This window comes from Spea bombifrons, chromosome 13, assembly GCF_027358695.1.
Source record: "Spea bombifrons isolate aSpeBom1 chromosome 13, aSpeBom1.2.pri, whole genome shotgun sequence".
Lineage (NCBI taxonomy): Eukaryota > Metazoa > Chordata > Amphibia > Anura > Pelobatidae > Spea > Spea bombifrons.
In genome coordinates this window covers 16374188-16400285 of record NC_071099.1, presented here as the reverse complement: position 1 = coordinate 16400285, position 26098 = coordinate 16374188, and the positions used below count along the sequence as shown (strand labels likewise).

At 40.6% G+C, this 26098-nt stretch overlaps 1 protein-coding gene across 1 annotated transcript; it reads left to right on the top strand.

Moving 5' to 3' along the window:
- The first annotated feature begins 315 nt into the window (after positions 1 to 315).
- Positions 316 to 25332, top strand: LOC128471387 (vasoactive intestinal polypeptide receptor 1-like). The gene is made up of 13 exons (XM_053453324.1): positions 316 to 705; positions 3848 to 3962; positions 4901 to 5008; positions 10449 to 10553; positions 14039 to 14132; positions 18338 to 18470; positions 18725 to 18878; positions 20356 to 20416; positions 21316 to 21382; positions 22011 to 22102; positions 22213 to 22342; positions 22695 to 22736; positions 24815 to 25332. Exons 1-13 carry the CDS (start codon positions 610 to 612, stop codon positions 24905 to 24907), a joined length of 1290 nt encoding a protein of 429 aa, XP_053309299.1. The 5' UTR covers positions 316 to 609; the 3' UTR covers positions 24908 to 25332.
- The last annotated feature ends 766 nt before the right edge of the window (positions 25333 to 26098 follow it).

Sequence of the window (26098 nt, the reverse complement as noted above, 5' to 3'; positions counted from 1 at the left end):
AGTTCTTATACGTCCTGGTCACCAGCAGGTTGCTGTACCAACATGTCCAGGGGTAAGGAAGTCCATCATGATCTTGTTAGAGAGGGACATGCTCGTTTCTCGTCTATAGGAATGCTAAACTCATAGACCCTGCTAGTGGCAGAGTTTCCCGATGCTCTGCGAGAAATTAATAGAAGGAGAGATTGGGAGGGAGGGAGAATGTGAGCACAGAGGGAGGAGGGTGATATAATGGGACCGGTACGTCTGAAGTGGTGGTAACAGCATTCAATAGAGGAGAGGGGAACAGATGCTGGAATGCTGCATCAGATACTCAACAGGGATAGCAAATGAAGAATTACCGCATCATATACCGGGAACATGATCTGCTTGCATTATGATACTAATCATGGATTGAGCCTGCTAGATACACTGTAACTTATTTCGCTCTACATAACAAATACGGTCTTATAGGATTAACCAGGGAGAAAAAAAAAACTTGGACCTGCAGACTGTCTCTTGGATAGTGCGACCCGTCATGAATATGCGGAAACTGGATAAGAAATAAGTGCTAGCAACAGGTCCAAGGCTCGCTGGACAATAATCGGCCAAGAGAACGCTTAAGACCCAACGATGAGCTCTCCGACCCTGCTGCCTGTTTCCCTGCCTTCCGAAAGCAGAACGAGGGTGCAGATTCCATTACTGCTTTGCCTGCTTTGCCTCAGAACCGTAAGTATTTATTTATCAAGGTATCCAATGCCGAGTTTATTATTTTTATTATAAAAAAATGTTATTTGTTCTATAAGTTATGGGGCTAGAAAACGATATTAACGTTGGTTTTCTTAAAGGGGCATTGGCAGGTTCAGAAACTTTTTTAGAGGAAAAAAAATCATTTTAGATTTCACTTGTTTTTCTCGTTTCCCTCTCATTTATCTTTTTTATTTTAGAATGCCCCCTTTTTATTAAAATCCCACCCTTTAATTTTACTGCCCTGTTGCTTGTAATTCCTTCTCTGCCGCTTCAAAAAGCACAGTAGGACTCTTACTGGACTCCTGATCCTTTTGTCATGTGTGTACGGCAGTAGATGAGTTAATCTGTTCTGACTGTATGACACAGAAAGGATTAATCGCCGCGTGCTAAACCCTCTCTTTCCGTAAGCCAAGATCCTGATGTGTTAGACTGTGGCAGGCTTTGGGTTAAAGGGAAAACCAACACAAAAATAATCGATTTCATTACCTTCAACAAACACGTCTTCCCTGCCACCTTCAATTTTGACGTATGAAGCTGCAGTGTTCAGACGCGTCCTGGTAAAGTGCAGCTTTTAGGGGCAGTTGTATTGATTATATATATATTATATCTGTGTAACAGCGTTTAGGTAGCTTTTCTAATAACGTCACTTCTAATTTATGTTGGAAACAAAGAAGATGACTGTCCCCAGTGACCTTATGTTGCTTGTTTTAGCGAGATTGGAACTGTAGAAAGTAAGTCGTGGCGGCGGGCATGGGCATCTGCAGGCAGGGACTACAGGGGCACTAGGCACTTCCCCTAAAAAAAGTTGTGTAAGGTTTTAGGAGCTCAGATGTCTCCTCTTCAGATGCATTCTAGCTGAAGATGAGACCTCTAATGCCCCAAAAACTTCAACAACGTTGCATCTTTTTTTTTTTTTCTGTGTTGGTCCAAGAAAAGGTATCAACTTCAACTAAAGGGTTAATACGGCAATCACCGTTCTTTTGTATAAAATGAAAGACCAAGTGAAGAAGGTAAATTACCGTGCAGAAATAGTTGGAGAGCGATCTTGCTTGTACCTCCTTTCTGTTGATGTCCGTGGTGGTTGGGGTCACATTTTGAAAAAAAAACCACTATCTGTGAGTAAGAAAGCTTTAATAATGCGTGCTTCTCTGGGGAAATCTTTATTTCTAATCTGGATAAGACTGAATATGTGTTGGGTATTTGCATAGAAGCACAACGGTTATTTGTGGAGGATGCATTGGGAAGAGGCTAACAGCAATATCAATTAAGATTCTCCCACATATGGTTTGTTTTTTTTATTGCCTTAAACAAAGATTCATAATTGTTTAAATAGTGATAATTTTTATGTAATCTGGTTGGCCTTGCTGTTGTTCACATGCTTTATTTGTGTATCATCCCATATCAGTCTGATCGATAAATCAAGCAAGCCATTTTCTTCCAAAGAATGATGAGTATTGTTATGGAAGACTATCTTGCTAATGTAGGACTATGGGGAAAAGGACTTTATGAGGACTTCTATAGCCCTAACCCATAACCCTTAATTCTACCCCAAAAGCAATTTAAGCATTTGTTTACACCCAGGAACATAAAGAAACCACCCTTCAGCACATTTGTGTCATCTATCTGTGAGGGGTCCCACTTTGCCGCTTCCACCACCAGTTCCGCACCATAGGCAGCTGCATAGTTTACCTATATGCTGGGGTGAGCCCTGCCTGCTTGTGACCTCTTTGATAATCATATGGGGTAGACGTGTGCATTTTGATTCGTACAAATTGAAAATGTACACAATTTTGGTAATTCGTACAAAGCCACAAAAAGGAGGACAGAGCCCCCCCCCATGAATCAGACAAACACAAAGCAAAAAGCTATGAATTTTCATCAGAAATACGTGTGCCCACATTCACTCACACTCTTCACGCTTTCTAAATGTTTCCCTACCTTCTCTGCTGACCACTAGGGAAACATTTAGAAAGCTTGAGTGAAAGAGAATGAGAGTGAAAGAATGAGAGTGTGAGAGAGTGAATGTAGGCACAGGGCAACAAATTCCATTCCCAAATTAAAAATGCCCCCAAATTTTTAGCCAAGCCAAATGGGCAAAGAACACAATTTGTTGGCCAAAACCCTTTGCGTATGTTTAATATGAGGTATATAGTAGATCTTCGTAGACAAATCACTGGTATATTTGGACATAACTGGTCCCATATGATTCACTATTTGGTGAAGCTGAGCCAGATTCACATCCGCGCAGTAACGTTAAATAAGAAAATGGACCCCTCAACAAACTACACAGAGAAAGGGAGTTAGTGTTTCGTTCAGACACTCAGTGTTCGGTTTCGTAGAATATCATGCATACTCCTTCTATACTGCTTTCCTTCTGTACATATATTCAGAAATGGATGTTAATGCACTGAAATTCCCACGGGTTTAAAGAAAATATGATTTATAACACACAATGATAAATATACCAAGTGATACGAGAGCACTGTTTGGACCACTGACTGGTTAAATGAAGAGAGGCTCAAGAGAAATGGCTGAGTATCTTGAATAATAATAAGGCCTCATAATATATGTCTTGTATTCCAGGCAATCCTACAAATATGTTATTGCAGCTCTTGAAATAAAGTCCAAATATTGGTTCTATATAATATGATGTGTATATAACATTTTGTTGAAAATCGCCATGGTCTTTGGTTGTAAGTATAGGGTGACCACGTTAGTCTTTTTTCCAGGGCAAATATACATTTTGCCAGTTGCTTACCAGCACATGTAAAGTGCTGCCCAATTCAGTATGTGGGAACTCAGAGAAGGGAACGAGTAAATCAGTTACACATCTTACATGCGGCACCTTAGGACCACAGTTCCAACTCCCTGCCACTTCCCATAAGGAACAGGAGAGCCCACGGGGAACATGTCCTGGGCAATTCCGAGCAATGGGCACAGTGATGTCCCTGTAATGGAACAAGAGGATGGGACAATTGTGGTGCTCCCCATCAAGCATTTTAACAGCAGGCCAGCAGCCACATGTATGAGATCTTACAACGTAATCATTGGCTTTTGGATCCACAGATGGCCGATCTGATATGACCTGCTTACCCTCATATATAATTTCTTCTTTCCTCAGGTGATGTCCATACATCCGGAATGCGCATTCATTATCCAGGTTCTGGAGCAGGAAACTCAATGCCACAAGAGAATAACACTAGAAAATGAGACTTCTCCCAGATCCTCTTCTGGAGGTGAGGAACAGAATACTAGTGATATTGGCCAAATGCATGTTGATATTTTAGCCAGTTGGCTAGGGCTGTTGCACGGTTGCCAGTTGGCCAAGGAAGCCACCAAATACAGACCCAGAAAAGCTAAGTGCCACTGTAATCTGCAGTGGATGAAGGCAGTGAAATGGTGGGGGCTTAAAACCATTATGTTTGTAAGTAGCATTCACTGATGGTCACCTAAGCACAATATACCCACCTGTCATTCAGTCCATGAAGAATAGACATCTATGTTCCTTTCGCGAACAACCAGCAGCTAGCTTCTAAATATTACTTCTATGATTTGCAGACGTAATCATAGGACTTTCAGCCGGTCATTAAACAAGCCAACATCAAACACCTGAAATTAGGCTTAGAAAGCTCATTAGCTCCAGAGGTCTATATTGTTAGATAATAATGCATGTTCCGTGGACTGTGTCAGGCGGCCATGTGGTTTCTGCTTTATCCTAAATAGCATTTGCCAAAGCTCAGGACCATTTAAGGTGCTTTTCCACCTATTCTGCTGATTTTAACACCTTTCCAACCTAATGCAGCTTTAGAAACAATTTTACTACACCTGAAAGCCCAAACCCGTTCCCAGTAATAATTCTTCAATCATGTCAAATTTTGCATCATTCAGTCACATGACACCAAAGCTGGCATTCATAGGTTGTTGCCATAGAAATTGAAGAAGCTTTTTTTTCTTGTTTTCTATGTGATTAAACCTTGAGAGGAAAAAATAAATTACAGGTTTATTTGCCGTACAAGACTGATCAAAGTTTAAGGGGACCGGCACCTCCGTTGAGCCCCTACAAGCCGATACAATTATACTCTCCCTAGAAGAGAGAGTCATTCATTTAAGTGGAAAAACACAGAATTACTCTGCTAACACAGTTATAACTAAACCGTTTTCTCTCGTACCACAGGTTGTGTGACGGAATGGGACGGAATTAACTGCTGGCACGCTGCTTCACTGGGACAGACAGTGACCGTTTCATGTCCCGACAGTCTTCAAATGTTTCTCCCATCGAAAGGTAGGTCGGACAGCCGGTGGATGCTAAATCGTAGAAGGCTCTAGACTCAAAGCTGTATAGTCCTGTCCGGGGTGATAGTTTCGGGAAGTGATTCGCTATCTCATTTAATAGTTTTTTTCCCATCCATTGGCAAACCAAGTTTCTAGCTCCTACAGATACATAAATTGCCTCAAGAGTTTCCTTAATACTTTGTTGGGCTTATGTCAGAGAGCCGCCCGCCCTTCCCTTGCAAGTCTTGCCCTTCGCAAAAAGAAATTAAACTGATAAGACTTCCCCCGGTTATGAGCTCCACTGTAGCATGACTCCGGTAATAGCCAGCAGATTGAGATAAGTCCATTCCGTGATGCACGGTAGCCCGGCAAACCTTTTCCAATCCTGCCTCCTTAAATGAACCGTTTACTACAGCTTTAACTATCTAAACATTACCTCATCCTGGTGGAGAGAAGTTTTTTTTGTGTGTCTTAAAAATTGTTTTTGGTTCTAATTAACCCATATTTTGGAAGGGAGGCAAGGGCACAGGTTTGTGCATGCTGCTGATATGTGTACACACACACACCAACCAACCATCCCATCAGGAGCAATGACAGGTGAAGTGAAGAACACTGATAATCGTGTTATCATGGCACCTGGTGGGATATATTAGACAGCAAGTGAGGATTTCATCCTCAAAGTTCATGCGGGCAGGAAAAATGGGCAGCGTAAGAATGTGAGCAACTTTGAATCGGAGCAATGGAAGAAGGTGGCCTGGTCTGATGAATCATGTTATCTTTGACATCAAGTGGATGGCCGGGTGCGTGTGTGTCACCTGGAGAACACATGGCACCAAGATGCATCCATGGAGACCTCATCTCGCAACTTAAAGGATCTGCTGCTAACATCCTGGTGCCAGATACCACAGCACACCTTCATATGTCTAGTAGAGTCCATCCCCCGACGGGTCAGGGCTGTTTTGGTGGCAAGTATCTGCAAGACCTTACAGGAGGATCAACTCTACCTCTGCTAACCAACTGGGGAAAAAAGATGGATGGCATTCCTAGATACCAGGTCTATCCATGGGAAGTAAGAACGTTATTAGGTCATACAAGTAGGACTTTGTTTAGTAAACCAAAGTGAACAAGAATCAATACTTAATTTACCTCGCCACTGGTGATGGAGGGTCAAAACTTTGAAGTTACCAACGTGCCATCAGTGCAGAAGAGCTTCTTTATTCAAATGGAAAGGCTGAAAATGAAGAGTAAGAGATGGAAATAAGGGAATAGAGCAGGTGTAATTATGGCCAACTCAAGGAAGAGCAATTACAGATTACATTCATTGGATTTTTAGGTGTCAATGGTTCATTAGACGCTATGTGGGTAGCGCGTGTTATCGATTACCGTCACACAACCGTCCCATGTGGGATTCAGCGCTAAAACTATTTTAATTTAGGCATCGCCTTCCTTCAAAGAGTATTCATTTCCCAAACCCGACGGTCTCTTACGCTCTTGGTTACCGAAGAATTCTCAATCGTATGTGATAGTTCGGGCTAAAAGGTAATGGCTGCATTCATTAAAAGAAAGATTGTCTGTCTCGCCCCGTGTTTTCACATGCGTCACGTAACAGAGAGGCTGCTTCACAATATTCTGATTTCCAAAAGCCGTGGGCACATCAATTGATTACATGTCATTGAGGCTTTCGCGGTAGGAACATTGCAACGAGGATTATTTATCAAAGCAAAACCACCGGTGTGAAACCCGGACTATGGGCATTAATAGTATCTATTTATGTACATGGTTTTCTTGACATGAATCAATACGCGGTACATTGACAAAACTGTTTTAAAAAAAGGAACATTTATTTTAATAATTAATATAATATATCTACAGTACCTTACATTACACAGAGCAGCATCTCACTTGCCTTTGTTTTAGGACTTAATCGTGGAGTGTATACAATAAAATATATACTGGGTATTTAAATAAGCAAACTAATCCTTGTTCAATTGGGCTGTCGACCACAAAACGTGTCCAAGAAACTTGTGATTTGTTTGAAGGGGGCAGTTTAATGTCGCTGGCACCGAATAATTCATAGTAAAGTCCTCTGAGTCGAGACAATGTAGCATATCATGCATTTTGATGGCGGTTTAAGGGCTTTGATACACATTTAACCAATAGGAGAAAACAAAAAGAACAAAGTAATGATTTTTTTTGGTGTGGCGTTCACGCTATCCTCGTATAACATTATGTAATGATTATTCACCTCAAGATCTCCTTTTGAGGACCATAAAAGGGGACTTATTTTTTAAAGCAATTACCATAGTATTCTGAAAAAGCAGCGTGCATCTACAAAGTTACCTGCTGCTTTCTCTGATCGCTCCCCACTTTCTTCCCCCAATTCTAAGAGAAGATGTCTTAAATAGCCAACACTGACCATCTAGGTATAAAACCTAATTTTGGTGGCAGGTCCAGGGGGGGGGGCGATAAACCCCTCTGCCGCGTAGGAGGGAGCATCAGGCTCCCTGCAATGCCATTACTCAATGGTTTGGTTAAAAGAGAGATCACTGAGCTCCCCAACCAGACCATAAACACAACGGAGGACCGTGCTGAGTTTGCCACCCTGGGTTTAGGCTCATTACACATCGGTCGTTAATTTATAAGCAACTGACTCAAAAACAGGGGAAATCTATATATTTAATATTTATTTCAAAATCAGTTTTAAAAAAATCACAATATACATACACACAGTGACCTATTTTCCTGGGGAAACGTGGACGATGCTAAACACTATTCCCCCACCATCTGGAGATAGAAAGAACTGCCCAAGGGCTGGTAAAGGGCTACATGGCAGAACAGGTTGGCGTACCGAGTACTATTCAATTTGTGATATAATGAAGGAGAACCTTTGAGAGTTGCCAGCCAGATGAGTGCCACACAGAAACTATGAATCTCCAGTGGGAATCTGGTTATAAGACTTAGATGGCAGATGGATGAAGATCCTAATCACCAACGTCAAGGCTTACACCGCAGCAGGGAAAGAAATCGCTAATTGGTAACCAAAAAACAGCAAAACGCAAGCAAATATTTGCTTGACAGTTATATATGCAATATACAAACAGTACTATGCAAATGCTTTCGGCATGTGTGAAAAAATGCTGAAAAGTAAGCATGATTTCAAAAATAGACATGTCAGTGTATTTTTATGAGCTAAAAAAATGCAAAGTGAGTGAACAGAATAAAAAAATCAGCATCAATTCTTCTAGGGACACAGGCAGGGATATTGTAGGCTGTATGATTAAACAATTCTACCAAACAGGTGCTAATGATCATCAAAAATATACAGGTTGAAACACAATCTTTAACTAAAACAGTTGTGTAGGAGGCATACAACTAGGTGAGGGATAGCAAGACTCACTGTAACCAGTGATAGCCAGCACAGTAACAAGACACAAGTCACACCGCATTAGCAAGGTCTCTCCTGGGCAGAAATTTCTAGGCAGACAAGGGTTTCCAGATCTTCCGTCCAAGCTCTTTTGAAGAAGCACGGAGAAACCCATAGAGGTCCTCAACATTACTGCAGCAGATGAAAGACATCATGTTAACTTCTCTTCCAAACCGGAAGATGTTCAGCTGTGCCATCAGCTTACTATTGATGGAAAACAGTGGGCAGTACAAGAATGAGCATCTGCCTAAAGCATGGTGAAACGTGGTGGAGGTTCCTTGCAAGTTTGGGACTGTATTTCTGCAAATGGAGTTAGGGATTTGGTCAGAATGAATGTTTTTTTCTTCTTCTACCTTTGTCTGCATCTTTGCAGACATAACCCAGCAGAAATGTTTGCCACTGTGGTGACGCTTCCAGTGATGTCCTCTCCTCAATCAGCGGAGAGGACATCACCAAAAGCACACTGGGAGGCTCAATCGCCCAAGAGGGTGGATCTGCCCCTCCTGGGTTTGTCATCCCTTGGACTTTTCAGCCTTGCTGGATATGTAACAGTATCTATAATATAATAGATGTCTAATTTAACAAAACTAATATTGTAGCGTGGCTGCTGTGACCATGCGAACCCCTGAGGGTGTCGTTTACTAATATAAAAATAAATTAATTAGTACGCCTCTTCATGTCTGGTGGCGTGTTTTATGACAAACAGTTTATAATAAACAGTCAGCTGTGATTTTACAGAGCGGGTTCGTTCAAGAGAAGATGGAATTTTTTTAGTCAAAAGGCGATACCTTCTATTGTGCTAACATAGGAAACGATGTACAGTCACGTAAGTTGTCAGGACCTCAGAGGTCTCTCCTTTAGATTGAATTAATGAGCTTTTGCCCTAACAAGTTTTTGTTTAAAAGATAATCCAAGTGTCTGAGAAGGTACATAGTCTAATCAACGTTCTGAATATACCCGATTTAATAAATATATTACGTTACTAGCATTAACATTGTTGAATCATCTTGAACCAGACACTATGGCACCACTACATTTGAAGATAGAACTGTAATGTAGTCACTTCCTGATTGGTCCTTTGGCCTGTGCTAGCTGACTTTGTGTGTGTATAAAAATGATTAAGGTCAATATAGCAGTTGACCCTTGAAGTGATCGACCTGGTTACCCCATGCCCTTGCCTGATTGCAACTGCTGCCCTGCTCTTAGGGCTGTAGAACACCTTGATACACTCATACCAAGCAAAGGTTCGGTGCTCCTTGAAAAGAGAACTTGGGAAAAATTAGGTTTCGAAAGAGGAACTGTATCTCCTGAAAAGGGTCACGTGTATGGGCATTTGCAGGAGGAGACGAGAAGAGGCACGTCCCTCCCAAGAAATTCCCCGACAGTGCTGCCCTTTGGCAGGGCAAGAACTCATGAGTACCCTGAATTCTGCAAGCAGTACTGCTTTTGCTGTTCCTCAACGTGGTATCTCGGTACTCTACATCTTTCATACCCTGCAGAGACCTCAAGGAGATACAGGAGACATGCGGGGTGGGGAGCACATCGAAAAAGCAGCCCGCCAAGGTGGCACCTCATTGTGGTGGTACCCGACCATTGCTATGCCCTCCTTGTTGTGACTAAACCCTGGTCAGGGTAATAATTTGCACGCACATCCCCTCCCCAAAAGCATCTGTGGACACTCATGGTCAAGTTTTGATTGTAAACCACTGAGCATAAACACAACAGTGAACTTAGGTGGACGCGGGATGATGATCATTTAGCGCTAATTTACAGTGTCTCTCTCAGGAAGAATTCAGTGACATCACTATTCAATGATGTCATGGCGCAACAGATTATACAGTACATTTGGTGTTTTTTTTATTTATTGTATGTAATTTTAGCATCTGAATTCCTCTCATAACTTAATGTGATCTTTACATGTCTGTCCTTGAGCTACGTATCTATGGCACATTAGGAAATCACTGAAGTATTACCTGCTTTATATTCCACAGTCGGGGGCATTAACTCTTTCCCGTCTCCATTGCAGTTGTGATCAGAAGGAGCTGTACAGAGAATGGCTGGACTCCTCATTCGCCTCCATACTATAAGGCTTGTCTACTTAACGGAAGCAGCGAGACAGACGAAAAGGCAAGTTAAATGGAAATGATCTTAAAAAAAGCTGAAAATGTATTTTTAATGTTATGTTTAATCTCTTCTTTTTCAGTTACTGTTCATCAGCAGTATTTTTTCTCTAAATCGATTTTTTTATTATTATTATTCACTTATCTACAAAACAGTGGGTTTATGACAGGAGATAAGAACCATTTAGCCCATTTCGTCCCAACAAAAACAAAGTAGGTGGAGTATAAGCAAAAAAAAAAAAAAAAAAAAGCAGTGGGATGGCATAAATTGAAGAAGGCAGGACCTTTACTAATCTCCTCCCACTTTACTTCCAGTGACCCCTCTATGAAAAGTGCACCTTATGGGAAACCCAGTCCAATGCACCCTACCCATTGGGTCATGTCCCTAAACAAACTGTAATCGCTATGGAAACATGAAACTGCGATTAAAGGAACTGTCCCTAACAGCCCCACTAAAGAAGAATAGGTATTAAAGTACCAAAAGTACATCAAAATGAAAAAAGTATATGCATGAAGTAGAAACCGCAGCTCTGCAGCTGCCCTTCTCTGTGGTTCTACAACAACTCTTACCACCGATTGGCTGCTTGAAGCGGCCAATCAGTGACAAGAAAACATTTCTATTGAAATCAATGGTAGTGTTCGCCAAGCAATCACTGGAGCTGATTGGAGGTAAGCATATCATGTGCGTGAAGATATGATTGGCCGAACACGCCTTCTGCGGGGAAAATAGCTGGGGGTCAGGGGAAGAGGCCATTACACACGAGGATTTCTGCAAAATTAAAAATATTAAAGATTAAAGAGCACATGATTGGAGCGTCCCTTTAACCGCCACTAGAACATTTCCTATGATCGTACCCAAAGCAATGGGGCAAAAACTATGCTATGCTTCTTTTCAAGATATTTAAGGACATTATGCATGTGGTATTTCTTTTTGTGGGAAAAAAAAAGAATAGTATGTGCACATTGATCAAAAACGTGAATGCCATGATCCCTGCAGAAATAGCATATTTCATGAAAAAAACTGCTTATTTAGACACTATTAGCATAGTCAATACAATATATTATTTTTTCTCTATAAATGTATGTATGTATGTATGGTATAATGTAGTATGGGGTGTATAGGTTCTAAAAATAAACAGCAAAAGGAAAATCTCATACCAATATTCTGTCAACAGCTGTTGTCATGGTAACTAGTAATTGCATGAAATGATCTATTGTCACCTAGAAGAGAGAAGTTAGTTTGATACACCACAAATATAAACAATCATTTCGTTTGCTAATTGAGTCTTATCATTATTATTCATGTATGAAATTATAGCAAGGTGACGCCTCGTCACCAGCTCTGCCTGCTGCTTAGGTTAGTATGTTACACGCATACACAGGAACCTCCCAGGCAGGCTATTTGGAGCTCTCCCTCCTCTGTGGGAGTGGCTTTGAGGAGGTGGGGCTACCTGGTATTGTGGGCGGTGGACCAGGCTAGCTCCAGTGTTAAGCAAAAGGGAAAATGGGCAGGAAGTGGGCGTGGTTAAACACGTCTTCACATCCCCGAGGAATGTAAAAAGTGACCCGGAGGCTTGGGGAAGCAGGGCTTCACCCGGAGACTCTGGGCAGATCCTAGGTATGGTTATACATTTATACAGAGGGGGGGTTAAAGATATACAAAAAGTATTCCTAATCAAAGTTTAAAACATGGTCTTCATGTAACCGGTGTAATATTCTTGCTGAGAATTCGATTTGATTGGTTTTCAAACTTTGCATCAGAATTACTTTCTATACATAACCCCCAAGACGCTGGTCCGTCGGTTTTCCTAATCCTATATTTTACAGTTCAGTACGCTGAATAAACTCTATATAAGGATGTTTTTATACCTCGAAATAAGCAATGTATATGTATGAGCGACCCAATCGTGTGCGTATACCATGGGAGCAGCTATTTTCATTTCCGGTCCTTGAGTCTTGCATAATTACAGCTCCTTTTTTTTTGTTAAATTGTTAATTCCCTTTGGTTAAAGTTGATTGGTTGTTACGGCCTTTGTAAGGCTGGAAGGGGGGGGACTAGAGATGTTCATGACAGAAAACTAATTATTTTGCCTCAGATCTAAGCTTCCCTGAGGTAGTCTTTAACGATTATCCCTTGTCTCAATTTTTGCCTTATTTCTTGTATTGATGCATATGCTGCTTTCCTATCACAGGTACAGGCAAACGCTATCTTCCATGAAAGATTGCAGCCTGACCGCTATTCCGTCTGGTAACGACAGCATACAGATTGGAAATTACAAATATGACTGTCCGCAACCCTTCCCGTACAGTGCGTGCACAGCATCCAGTGAAAGATCAGAGAGGATTGTGGGTTGTCTCCCCTTCCTTCAGCCCTATTTGTAACCCTTCTCAGAGAAGGCTCCCCGGAGCTCTTCCTCGTCTGGGGGGAGTGGCTTCACTAGGAGCAGGGTAGGAACTGACCTAGTTGCACATGTGGGCGGGGCTAGCCCCAGATAGTATTTAGTTCCCCTGCCCAAGAGGAAAGCTACCCGGAGACCTGGGGAAGTAGTGCTTCACTGGGAGACTCCAGGTCAAACCTGGAAGAGTTCCTTGGTAAGCTGGTTAGTAGTATATATATATATTCATGAATATTAAGCAATATTTATTCATGCGTTTAATACCTTAAAAGAGCCACTTCATCATCAGAATCCTGGTCTGGCAGGCAGGATTTAACGTCATGGACAGATGCTGCTGGGTTTACATCCAGCCGTTAACGGTGCTTCTCCACAAAGTGTACGTTTAGCAAATAAACCTCCGCAGATCTGCCATTCTAGTCTTTCTTCTACATAAATTAGAAATAAGGGAAAATGTGACACGATCAAAGTTACTATTCCTGAGCGCTCAGCTGTATTAATCATGATTACCGAATTATTATTCCAGAGGCTTTAGGTTGCTTGAGAGTCTCAGGGTTAAAGTGTAGTATCCTACTGATTCAGCTACTTGGTAAGCAATATAGCCATAAACAATTAACTTGGGGCTAAGCAACGTATGGCAGAACCCCGATATTTATGCCTTAGATAGGTGTTTTTGAATGGTGTTTGCTGGGCATGCGCTGAATTCTTGCTTTGTTTTATTATGCTTATTATATTTTGTAACAAAAGCTTTAAATGTAGCCTTAAGTGGAATCTGGGCATGTTAATGATGCATAGAAAGGTATTTATTAATGTGAAATAATCTTAGGCATGGATTTTGACTGCAGATCAGACTCGTTCAGTCCATCTCGTCTGCAAGATTTTTCCTGCTTTAAAAACTCAAAACATAATCAGTTGTTGATCTCGTGTTAGATTCTGGATAGCTTCATGACTATCCCATGCATCTTTTAAATCCCTTGCTGTGTTAACTTCTACCACTCCTGCTGGGAGGCTGTTCCACTTATTCGCCACCCTGTCAGTAACGTAAAAGTCCCTTACGCTACAGCGTTATGTGATGCCGCCTTCGCTCCTTGTGTTTCAGAGAGACCACTTCTACACCGTGAAGATTCTGTATACCTGCGGATACGCCGCATCGCTGACGGCACTTGTGACCGCTATTAGCATCTTCTCTCTGTTCAGGTGAGCGCCGTGGCTAAAACAGAGTGGCAAGAATGATGGTGACAAGAGGTGGCAGATGTGTGTTGAAAGGAGCAGGGCCCTCTTCCTTCCTTCTCAGTATGCCTTAATGTGCGTTAATCTTGTCACATTGTATCTTCTCAATTTAAGTATTATTGTTAATTTCCCCTTATTGTAATAGCGCTATGAAATCTGCTGATGCTCTATAAATAATATACATTAACATGCCATCACACAAATTGAACTTGTCAGCCAGTGCCTGTGTACTCCAAAAGTATATTAACCCTTTAAGGACAATGGGCGGTCCTTAAACCAGTTGAAAACAATGCATTTTGAGCCCATACATGTACGGGCTTTGTCATTAAGGGGTTAAAGATGCAATTTTGTATATCTATACATTGCTATATGTGGTTAAGGTTCTCAGTAGCCCTACCTGCTCTCGTCTAAACTCTGCCCATTTATGAAAATGCCCCACACCATTTTGAGTATAGCCCACCTATTAGAAAAATACCCTGCCCAGTTAAAGGGTTAACCTAAAACAGGTCCTAGAATGTACAGATGATATGCATACCATGGAACGTTAGGAAGTAGGCTACCGGGAACTCTCCCTCTTCTGGAGATAATAGCAGCTTTGCAAGGGGACAAGGCTAGCCATGTACTCAGGTGGGGCTAGCCTTGGACAATGGTGGGCTAGTCCCAAGCACCATTGATTAGGTTGGGTGTGGGAGGACAGAGTGGGGAGTGGATGTGACTAAATGCTGCTCTCCTGCCCTGGAGAACCTAGACGGGAACCTGGAGACCCGAGGAAGCAGCTCTTCACCCGGAGACTCTGGGTTAAGCCCTGAGATTTCCCAGCTATGATATATCACACAGTGGATGGATTCTTGAAAAGGATTCATTAACCAAATCAAAATAAATGCATAAAAGCAAAAATTGTTAAATAAGAATAAAACTTAATGCTTCGTTTCTATGTGTGGTAGAAGAACAGCAGTCCGTGGACACCTGCTTGGTCGATAGCACAGTCCCACCAGAAAAAGAAAATGGCTGTTTTAGACTTACGGAACACATGAAAGTCTTTGCATCTAAGGAAATATGTTAATTATTCTTTTTGAGAACTATGTACAACATTTCTAGTGGAACCAGCTGCAAGTAGAATGCACCTGCCAAATACTTGGAACATTAATCACTGCTTTCTTACGTTGGCATAGAAATACATAAAGTCTCACAGGCTCCTAGCCTGGTAAAGAACACTTGTAAAGCTGTTAAGTCACACTATCCCTAAATCACAGTATTAACCCCCTTTGGATCACAACCCTCTTCCTAGCACAGCATCATCCTGGGATATTACTCTTTGTGCCCAGGACAAACTAACTTCTAAAGCATCCCATGTCATGCATACAGTCTTATCTTGGTTAGTAGGTTGTAATAATTACTTATTTTGGGCCATTTATGGGTAAATTTAAAGGAATTTAAGAAGTGAAAAACAAGATTAAAGGTGTGGGAGCTGTGACTACAAATCAAGTTGGATTCACCCTCCAAATAGTATGGTCCAATAAGCAGACCCACATCATGGCCAAGGCATTGAGTTCTAGTCCACATTGGCTCATCCGGCTCTAGGTCATTATTTTAAGAGCCAGATGTGCAAGGCAGTTTATCACTTTTGGTTTTATCCTCAATTAAGATTTTAATTCATTTTGCTGGGAATCCTTGATTCCAATGAGAAGACCAAGTCACTCGGTGGTGTGAAAATGTGACTAAGGAGGGCAGGTTGCTCTACCTCTCTCAAGTGCCATGCATTCTTTGTCGGTGGTGAGGCTGCATGGGACATTAGACTGTCCCTTTGACAGGAGAACAACTGCATGAATTACAATAAGGACAATCTCATGAAAAGTAAACAAGCTCTGCAGAATCAACGATGTCTTAGTCAACCACACAAAGAGGGGCAAAGACATTGAGCTGCCCGCGTTGCCACATAATGCCATGTAACAGGAGAGAAAAGCCAGTATATTGAAATATGTGAACAGACAGGTTGTAGACTGTCCGAGGCGCCGATGATCTTCGTTTTTCCATTGACCACAGAAATAGTATCGTCAGAGGAAAGGGTCACAGGACCTGGCGTTCACAAACGAAACCCTGAACCGTAGATTGTGTGAGAGGTGCCACCAGGTGGACATAGTGAGAAGAGTCCTTGAGGCAAATGAAGACGAGAAGCTTACAATCCGCAAGTACAAGATCGTGTCTACTTCAGCTCTTATTTTTAAATGATACGTTTGAAGGCTAAATACTAGGCTTCCATCAGAACCCCCGCTGAGCTATATTTCTTCTTCTCTAACTTTTTTTGGATTGTATTATTGCGCACTTCTATTACCCAACAATGATTCCGCTGTTTTATATGGAAATGAAGTCACAGGCAACCTCATTTGGGGAAAATAAGAATCGGGGGGGGGGGAAACCACATACATTTTAATGATGTTTATATGAGGAACCACGGAGCATTCTTCTGCAAATTATTTGAGTATAAATGTTATTTGATACAATTATACTTGGCACACTCGTCAGCTTCCGAACATGAAACGGATGGGAAATATAAAATCAGTATGATTATTTTACAGTCTCTGTGGGCGCTGGATTCAGAGAATATTTTAGTTTAATGTCACATTCCCGCTCCCCGTCTCTCCGCGGCGCCTGGTGACGGATGTTTGATTGACATTTATTCAGGGCCTGTGTCCTTACATTAGTCGGGTATAATAGGCACTGAGTCACCTGTGTATTGTGCAAATGAGCTAAGGGCTTGCATCAAAAGAGACGGGATATGATGAGTTATTGGAATACTGAAGCCCCTTTCTGGAATTGTTTAATGAATACTTACTGTCAGTTCTCCAAACGCAAAGACGGTTAACCCTTGAGAGCATTTAAGCATTGCATAGTCTTTAACAGATTGATCAAAGTGAAGATTTGAAGCTTAAATTGACGAGCCTGGCTTTTACTTTAATATGGTTTATTCACTAAAAAGGGAAAAGTAAGTAACTAATTACTACTGGCCTAAAGCTAGTTATCGAAGAACCATTATTACACCTATAGAAGTAACTTAGAAGAAAAAATAATAATAAAAAATCAATCCAATCAACTTCAACACCATCTACAAAGATGGCACCTTGGAAAATTAGCCATGGCATATCGGGCATAAAAAAATAAGAATTAACACACTAAATATATACATCAACTCCAATCCATAGGGATGTCAGGGATGGCTATGGGTTGTTGAAGGAGAGTACTCAGGACTTGTTCCATCAATAAAGCAGGCCCTGTGGTCCTTGTTACGTCAGGGATAGCAGTCGCGCCAATATGTCTAAGGAAAATCTTTGGGTGCCATGGACACTGGAATATGGGCCAATGGTCAATGTAATTAATCCCACCTCGGGGTTATAAAACAGCAATTCTAAAGGTGGTCTTATCATGGCAACCATTGAGATGTCCCTGTAGATTATATTTTTTTTATGAAATATATATATCATTATTTCATGCGGTTAAGTCTTTTCTCATCATGATTTCATAGAAAGGGTTAGTGTGCGGACTGCAGAATCAAAAATGCAAATGTGGCTGAATTGTTAATTTTAGAAACGATATAGATTAACCCAGAAGGCTCATTAGCTGGAGCAGTAGGTCAACACTCTGGGGACATGATGATGGATTTGAATGGTCAGACTAGGTCAATATGATGACACGCTTAACATACTGAAATTGAATTAGACGATGAACTCGCTGCTGTACGGTAGTGACCTGTATTCCGTCAGAAATGGTCTTGTCATTACTGCCATGTATAAAAAAGGAAAGTTTTTTTTATTAACTATAGGGCTAATAAAGCCAGTCCTCTACTCTGCTATGAAACGGATTTGTTGAATATGGACTTTCCATGTTAAAAGATGGGTTGATGGCTATTCTAGGTCATTAAAACGAGCCAAGAAAGGTTCGTAGCAAAGCCACAGATTTTAAGAAGGCTCCAGAGGTCCAAACAGGTTTTGATTTCTTTCATGAAAGACAACCTTCCATTCTTAATTGTAAAAGGTAACTAAACGGTTAGTCTCGCTCAATTGTTTGGGACAATTACAGCGTCACAGATGACTTTTAGTGATCAGCTTCTTGCTTCTAAGGATGAAGAGTCTTGGAGAAGATCTTCATTCATGGTTACGTCTTCTGTTCATTTTCAGGAAGCTTCACTGCCCCAGGAACTTCATCCACATGAACTTGTTTGTGTCTTTTATATTACGTGGCACCGCTGTGTTTGTTAAAGACGCCGTGCTGTTTGCCGATGAAGACGTGGATCACTGCACAATGTCTACAGTAAGAGATTGGCTTCCAAGTGTGTGCGTGGACAGCACAAGTTAGAATTCATTTCTGCAAGACATCCCAGAAATCACTCATAAAATCTATCAGTTTCTTCTCCATCTATCACAAAGTTTACACAAGCACCATCATCAACAGGAGGTTCGTCACACATACATAAAATGTTGCCCACCCAGCTTCGTATAGGTTGCGTTTCTATATAACACTGAAGGCTTCCGTGCCCCAGGCTAATCTACATCTTCTCGTTCCAGGCGAGCTGCAAGGCGGCCATGGTATTCTTCCAATTCTCTATCCTTGCAAACTTCTCTTGGCTGCTAGTGGAGGGGATGTATCTCCACACACTGCTCACACTCGCTTTCACCTCACAGAGGAGATACTTTTGGTGGTATATTGTAGTTGGCTGGGGTGAGTGTGAATTATTTCCGGAAAAAACACATTAACATTAGAGCCGTTCCACATTTGTTATTGTGAGCTCAGGAGTTTAATATATATAGTAGAAAAGATGTCTATGCCATGGTCCTCTGGGTCATTAAATATCTCCTACCCCCTGCTTTCTACTAAACTAGGGCCGATGTTCGACTTTCCACTCATGGAAAGTCGACAGATGGAAGACCCATCATTTTGCAAGAATTAATTTGGACTTGAATCTGCACCTGTTTTTTTGCATTAGGACCTCTATAACCTGTCACAAACTGTCTCTTTTCAAGAATTTGCTGTCCAGAACGGGTAACGTGACTCATCTTCTTGTTAAAAATCTATTACAGATAATTGCTGTGACATTAAAATAATTCATTTTCATGGCACGGCGAGTTATACTCGATTTGTCGCATTATCTAAATTACCACAGAAATTATACTTGCCAGTTATGATGAGCAGAGGTTAAGATGTCATGCGTTGCTATTTTCTGATTTGCGGCAATCCTTCATTTTATCTGCAAAAACGGTCAACAAAATCTTTATTTTGATTGGGCGATGTGAGTCTTTGGCCACGGGTAAACCCCTTAGAAAACAAATGTATAGCAGATGTTTTAGGTGCCATCAGCTGAGGCATGCTGAGGAGTACATGAGCTGGCTTAAATGCCTCCTTACCCTCCATCTTCAGAATGATATTTACGTGGGCCTTCATGTTCAGGATGCTAGCGTAGCTTGACCTGGGCACAGCTTAGTTAGGAGGGGACTGGCCTGGTCTTAGCTAAGTCTCTGGCGGTCTACTGCATGCTAGACAACCTCTTCTACCAACGGACGATGCTCCCCATAACACACATAAAAGGAATCCTGGATCTCTTTAATGAAATGTACTTTTGGTCCCACCAAAACCATGCTGGATTCACTTTAATGTCAAGTTATAAATTATCATCTGCAAATTGTTCAGCTCTGGATATTTTAAGATATCCATGAGCTGAGTTTCCCAGTCAATTTCCAACTGGAAACAAACGTGAACTTGCAGAACAGTGACTTACCTCCTGTCCTATTGAATTTTACGAAACCTAAAAATCAGTGGTCGGTAACCGGAACCTTTTGGCATTAGGGCAATATTCACTTATGTTCACACCTGGTAACTTCCCAGGGTAGGCTAACTGGAGCTCTCCCTGTTCTAGGGAAGTGGCTTCATGTGGAGACAGGGCTAACCACATGTGGTGGTGGGGCTAGCCATGTGATGGACAGGGCAAGTCCAAATAGCCTTAAATTAGCTGGTTGTAGGAGAGGAACCGATTGTGACCAAACTATGCTAAAAAAAAAATTGTCCTGGAGACTTGAGGAATCGGTACTTGGGAGACTCCAGGTCAAACCCACAGAGCTTCATTATGTTTATTTACACTCTATTTTCTTTATAGAGGGTAACTACCTACAACTACCTACAAATGTTTAATTGTCTATTTCAGGTGTTCCAGCTCTTACAATTACAGTGTGGATAAAAACAAGAATTACATTCGATGATACAGGGTAAGAGAGAAACGTGGGCGGTATAACTGGTATTATATAACACAAGTTTTTAAATGACATTTCCAAATACCAAGTAACTAAAACCCCCCAAAAAAGAGAGCAAGAAAGTACCAAGTAGTTGTTTCGCTCCATGAATGCTGATTCATTGGACTAAGTAGGTCCTGGGGGTCCCAGTGATATTGTTTTCAACATGTATGTTGTGCAGGGTACATACTCCATTATTAAATTATCTAAAATTATCAAAATAGCCATGATTCATACACTGTTGGGTTGGTGGTCAATTTGAGCCGTCATTTTTATACCTAAGTCTAGGACTTTTATCCTGTATTTCACATTCCGGTATGTAAAATATTTTTTTCAGGTGCACAGTGCCATCCAGAGGAGGTAGAAATCTATTACATTGCCAATTTATTATTGTGGCATTTGCTCTCAAAATAGATTAAGCAAACCATACATAGAGCTTAGAAGAAGACCCTTAGCTTGCCTGTTGACCTACACCGCAGAAGTTGGCCTCCAACAGTACAGGAATCAGGCGTGAACAAAAATCTCGCTCGGCTGCTCACATTTCCTGGTTGTAAAAACAAAGTTTAATGCCACTCTAGATTTTTTACCTTATATTTTACTATAATTACTGTACATCTATTGTCTTAACTAAATATTGTAATTAAAAGTAGAGAGCAGAACAGATTCTAATGGTGTTAAACAGGTACTACAGTGGTAGGACACAATTATGGAACAAATGTATCATGGATGATGAAATGTTGTTTAATGTTTTATAAAAGTACATTATATATATATATATATATATATATATATATATACACATACATACATATATATATACATACATACACACACATACATATATAAACTGATTCTCCCATAATTCTTTCAATTAGGTGCTGGGATGATTATGAGAACATATATTGGTGGATAATCAAGACGCCAATACTGCTTGCAATATTTGTAAGTATTATGTTAATATTAATCTATTAAAAAATATATATTTTCTTTCAACTTTTACTGATTATGACCAAAGTTTTGATATTCTGGAGCATGGGATATTGGGGGTCATTATTCAAGGGGCATCAGTGCCATGAAATACATGGATTCTTTATTAACAGCAGACAGAATTTGTGGGTAGAAGGTAACACTTCACTTTTCTGCATTGTAGAGCTGCAAGGAAGGCATGTATTTTAGAGAAAAACAGATTTGATTATGCTGTCATGCCTAGGCCAGAGTCCCTCAGGAAAATGTCTTTGGTAGTAATAGGTTAATTATAACGATGGCCATTAGTAGCCAGGCCTGGGTGGACCAGTGTGGACTGAAGACTCACCTGGCTCAAAGCCATTTCATTGTTGTCATTGTCTGTAGATGTACCATTAGCTCGTGCTTTACCTCCACAAGATGGGCAGTGATCTGAGCCAGGACCACCTCGTCCATCTTCAATAGAAGTGTCCATGTTGTTTTATCTTGTCTGCTTCGTTTTCCCATCTTTCAAATGTTAATAGATGGTTTCAGAGCTAAAATGTGTCGTTTCGGATAGGCTGGTGTTAATACAACTCCTCATGGTGTTATGTTTTGGTAATTCCAGCTTAATTTCATCATATTTCTAAACGTGATAAGAATCCTTATCCAGAAAATAAGATGCCCAGAAATTGGGAAAAATTACAAGCAGCAGTACATGTGAGTAATTATGAAACTTTTCTTAACTTGTGTTCAACCGACAGCAAGGTCCTTGAGCAAGAAAGGCCATATTCAAGATTGGACTTATCACATTATGCTTTCATTCGCAGGAGACTTGCCAAATCCACTCTTCTTCTCATCCCACTCTTTGGCGTTCACTATGTTCTTTTTGCGTTGTTTCCGGAGCACATCGGAGTCTGGGCAAGAATGTACTTTGAACTTGTTCTAGGATCAAACCAGGTGACCTTTTCTATGCAAGTATTTATTCTGCCTGAAATCTGTTGAGCCTTTTTGTGTATATAGTAGTATGTCAGCAAACTATGGTTTTTAATAATAAATAAATGAAAGTAATGCACAGACTATGGGAATAGCTATTTTAACTTCCTGTTCGGAAGATCTACATGACCTTTTTGCTACCCTGATTTAGTAAACAGCCTCCTTTAAATAGGCTTCATCTCAAAAATGGAAACAACTAGACTTGTGCATTCGTATTTGGGTTGACCAATGAAAAAAGGTCAAAAATTACAAATATTAAATAACTTTTCTGTATAAGCTACTGGATTGCGTTCAATGTTTCCTTATTTCCCTGCAGGGGTTTATTGTGGCCTTGCTGTACTGCTTCCTGAACGGAGAGGTGAGAGGCAGGCAGGCTTTTTCTCAGTGAGTAACTCATACTTGCCAATATCAAATTATAACCAGAATACTATTTAAAAATCTATGTATCCTAGGAACACTTTGACAATGGGAAACCCGCTTTACAGCAGGACAGCACGGGGCTGATTCATTAACAAATGAAGATTTTAGTTTCTGCAAGTAACCCTCTTTCAGGCAAATTCATGTGACTCGCATAAAAAAAGCAACTTGTGTTTTTAATAAAGTCATCAACTAAAAATCGATTCAGTCCTCGTGGTTCAAAATGGCTGACTCGGAAAATAAGTTGTTCCTGAGTTATACCTAAACTTTGTTGAAAGTGGTTTTCGAGCTTAATAGAAAAAACATTCTCCCCACCTACATTAAAGTAGGAAAAAAAGTAGAAAGAAAATGCCCTCCCCAGGTTTATATTGATGAAGTGCTTGCTAGCCATTGTGTTTCATGGAAAACAAGCAATTTATAAGAGACATTGGCAACTGACCACTACTAGAGGATGGTGAAAGATGGGTAAGGCGCAGTAGGCGAGCACATGTCCTCCTTATATTAACAGATAATTTGTGTAAGAGAAGACGGGTATAACCTTCTGGTTAACAGGAGAAGCTTGGGACCCTCATTATCTTCAGTGCCAAGTTGAAACAAGTTTAATGACAGCAGAATGGACATTAGCAGAATTAAATATTACTTAACGTCAGATCAGAACATAAAAAACAAGCAGTACACCGGACAGCACAGTGCGTTATTCTTCTACAGAGGATCAGAATACCCATTTAGCTCCTGCAATAAATGCAGTGATAGCAGGATACTGGGAGATCTATTGGCAGGTATGTTTAACTCATATAGGAAAATGTCTAAAATCCCAACAATCACTGGCAGGTACCTGAAAACGTAATTTGGAAATATAATAATGATATGATATATGATGATATCTGATATATGATATCATCAACTAAAATGGCATTCAACATATTTGGCCGGGCAAAAAAAAGCTAAATATGGCTAACTTATAAAGAATGAGGGAAAAAAATTGTTTTACAAAAATTGCCGTTAGGTTAACTGTTAAGTTTGTTATATAAGATATATTAATATGTAATGATGACCTGCACAGTAGTCCTGTATGGGAGACATGCATGTGATTGTTGGTCTGCCATCGTTTGTTGCTGTTTATGTTTTTCTTTGTATTGTATGTTACTGCATTATGTCATTATAGGTTGGTATGTCTCTGGTAGGTATCCGAGCCATAAAGCCAATGAATTATTTTATATGTAAAGTTGTGAATAAAAACCTGAGAACTCCATGTGTTAGATCCATAGTGGGTTTTTTTCCACCAATCTTGATGTGAACGGCCATATTCATAAAGCTACGTCCTACTTTAATAGAGCTACCTGATGGCACCACCAACCGTTAAGCATCCAAAACTGGGAAAAGCACAACAGATCCCCCAGTATGCCACGACCCTGCTATTGTAATGGCGTGATATATTATTATTATTATCTTTTATTTATATAGCGCCAACAGTTTACGCAGCGCTTAATACAATACATAAATTCAAGGGGTCTGACAAGACAAGAATTGACAGACTGAGACAAACCGATACATTCGGTGGAGAGAGCCCGGCTCGCAAGCTTACAATCTAGAGTAAGCATAATGTAATTTAACGAGCCCAGTAAAAGCAGGAGACAAAATCTTAAAACATAACTTGTATTTCATCCAACACTTTTATATCCACAACATCTGCAAATACAGCAACCAACTCCTTTTATCAGCAGGTTTAGAAACAGAAAAGAAACATATTTTGAGATTAAGATTTCTGCCTCCCGTTTTCTATGGGACTTTTTTGTGCTTTTCTCACGGAAATCCCGGCCTAATGTATATAATATATTATATTTTGGAATATCTTTACCTCTAGCAAGTGATGGGTTGCGTAAGCATCATTATTAGAACCATTTGGTTGCCACCATTAGCAAGCCGCTCCAATAGAATCTTTGCGTTCGGCTGTTAAAGGATTAACATTTGAAGTCGGTTTGTGTAAACTGTTCCCTATATATATTTATTTTCGCGCAGGTACAAGCTGAGATCCAGCGCCACTGGGGCAAGTGGCAGAGCTCACTGGAGAGCAACGTCTTTAATTTGGTGACACAGGACTTCACCGCGTGATTTGGTTCACCTCGCAGGAAAAGCAGCTACTGTCACGCGATGCCCGGAATGGACTGTGAAAGACTTAACCAGGATGACAGGATGCGGATACACGTAGCGAAATAGCGGGACTAAGTATCATCGCCCGCATTTGTATTATCCCATAGGACAAACTGACATTATCAATATCTCTGTGACGCTGCGAAGTGGCTTTGGCAACGACCCTTCAAAAATCGGTGGCTTTTGTTCTTCTCAAAACTCATTCATTCTGGATCGCGCTTTGATGTCCAGAGGATCGTCGGCGTTGTAGGTTACAAACCACTAGAGACCAGGTGTTGTGCTAATTCATATAACTGAACAGAACTGTATATTTATTATATAAGATGACACTGTTCATCATACTGTACATAGAACTATATACTTAAATAAAAATAAATAGTAAAGTGTCCTGTGATATGATCAATAAAACATATTGGGGTCTTGCAATCTTCGCACAGCTAAGGCTGACCATCAGAAACTGTAGCAGTGCGAACACTACTCATTATTTGGTTATTTGCTTGAAGCAACCTTAGAACCTTCAGCTTCTACAGATTTTGTTTGGGGGTTAAGTAAGGGCCGCAAAATGAAAACTTCCATTAGTGAAGACCAACATGAACAAATTAAAATAATGTCGTTTCACTTTTTTTTATCAAATGATGCAGGGTAAAGTCACTCCAAGGAGTCGTCTGGATCATCAAGATTGACTTCAAATCCAAAACTCATAATACCAATGGGAAATCTTCAAAAGTCCAACATTAGAGGGCTACGCTTGTCACCATTATATGTATTTTTATTGTTGCATCCACTGATGATCTTCATACACATTTCAATTGATAAAATATCTAAATATGCTGATAAGTACATCATTGACAAAACGATACTTTTTGCCACTTTCCACATTCGCATCCAAAACACTCTGGAGGGCTGAGAGAGGCTGGGAGGGATCTCAGTTTTAATCATATCAGGAAATGTGATACTGAATAAAATACCAATAGCAGATCCCTTATTGTTTTGCTTGCGCTTAGCCAAGATCTGGGTGCAATGCCCAAGGTTACGATTGGCAGACCCTTGACCCAAGGTGGTCTTTGACAGGAATGGCTCAGAAGGATGTCAATGCCTGTTGTTCATATAGAGCCGGTAGTACATGCACAGCTCATCCATGCTACATATAAC

Excerpts from the sequence above, each read along its gene's own strand:
- LOC128471387 (XM_053453324.1), top strand. The coding sequence starts at position 610 with ATGAGCTCTCCGACCCTGCTGCCTGTTTCCCTGCCTTCCGAAAGCAGA. Across the intron at positions 706-3,847 it reads GCCTGCTTTGCCTCAGAACC|GTGATGTCCATACATCCGGA; the intron begins GTAAGTATTTAT and ends TTCTTTCCTCAG. Across the intron at positions 21,383-22,010 it reads CAATACTGCTTGCAATATTT|CTTAATTTCATCATATTTCT; the intron begins GTAAGTATTATG and ends TGGTAATTCCAG.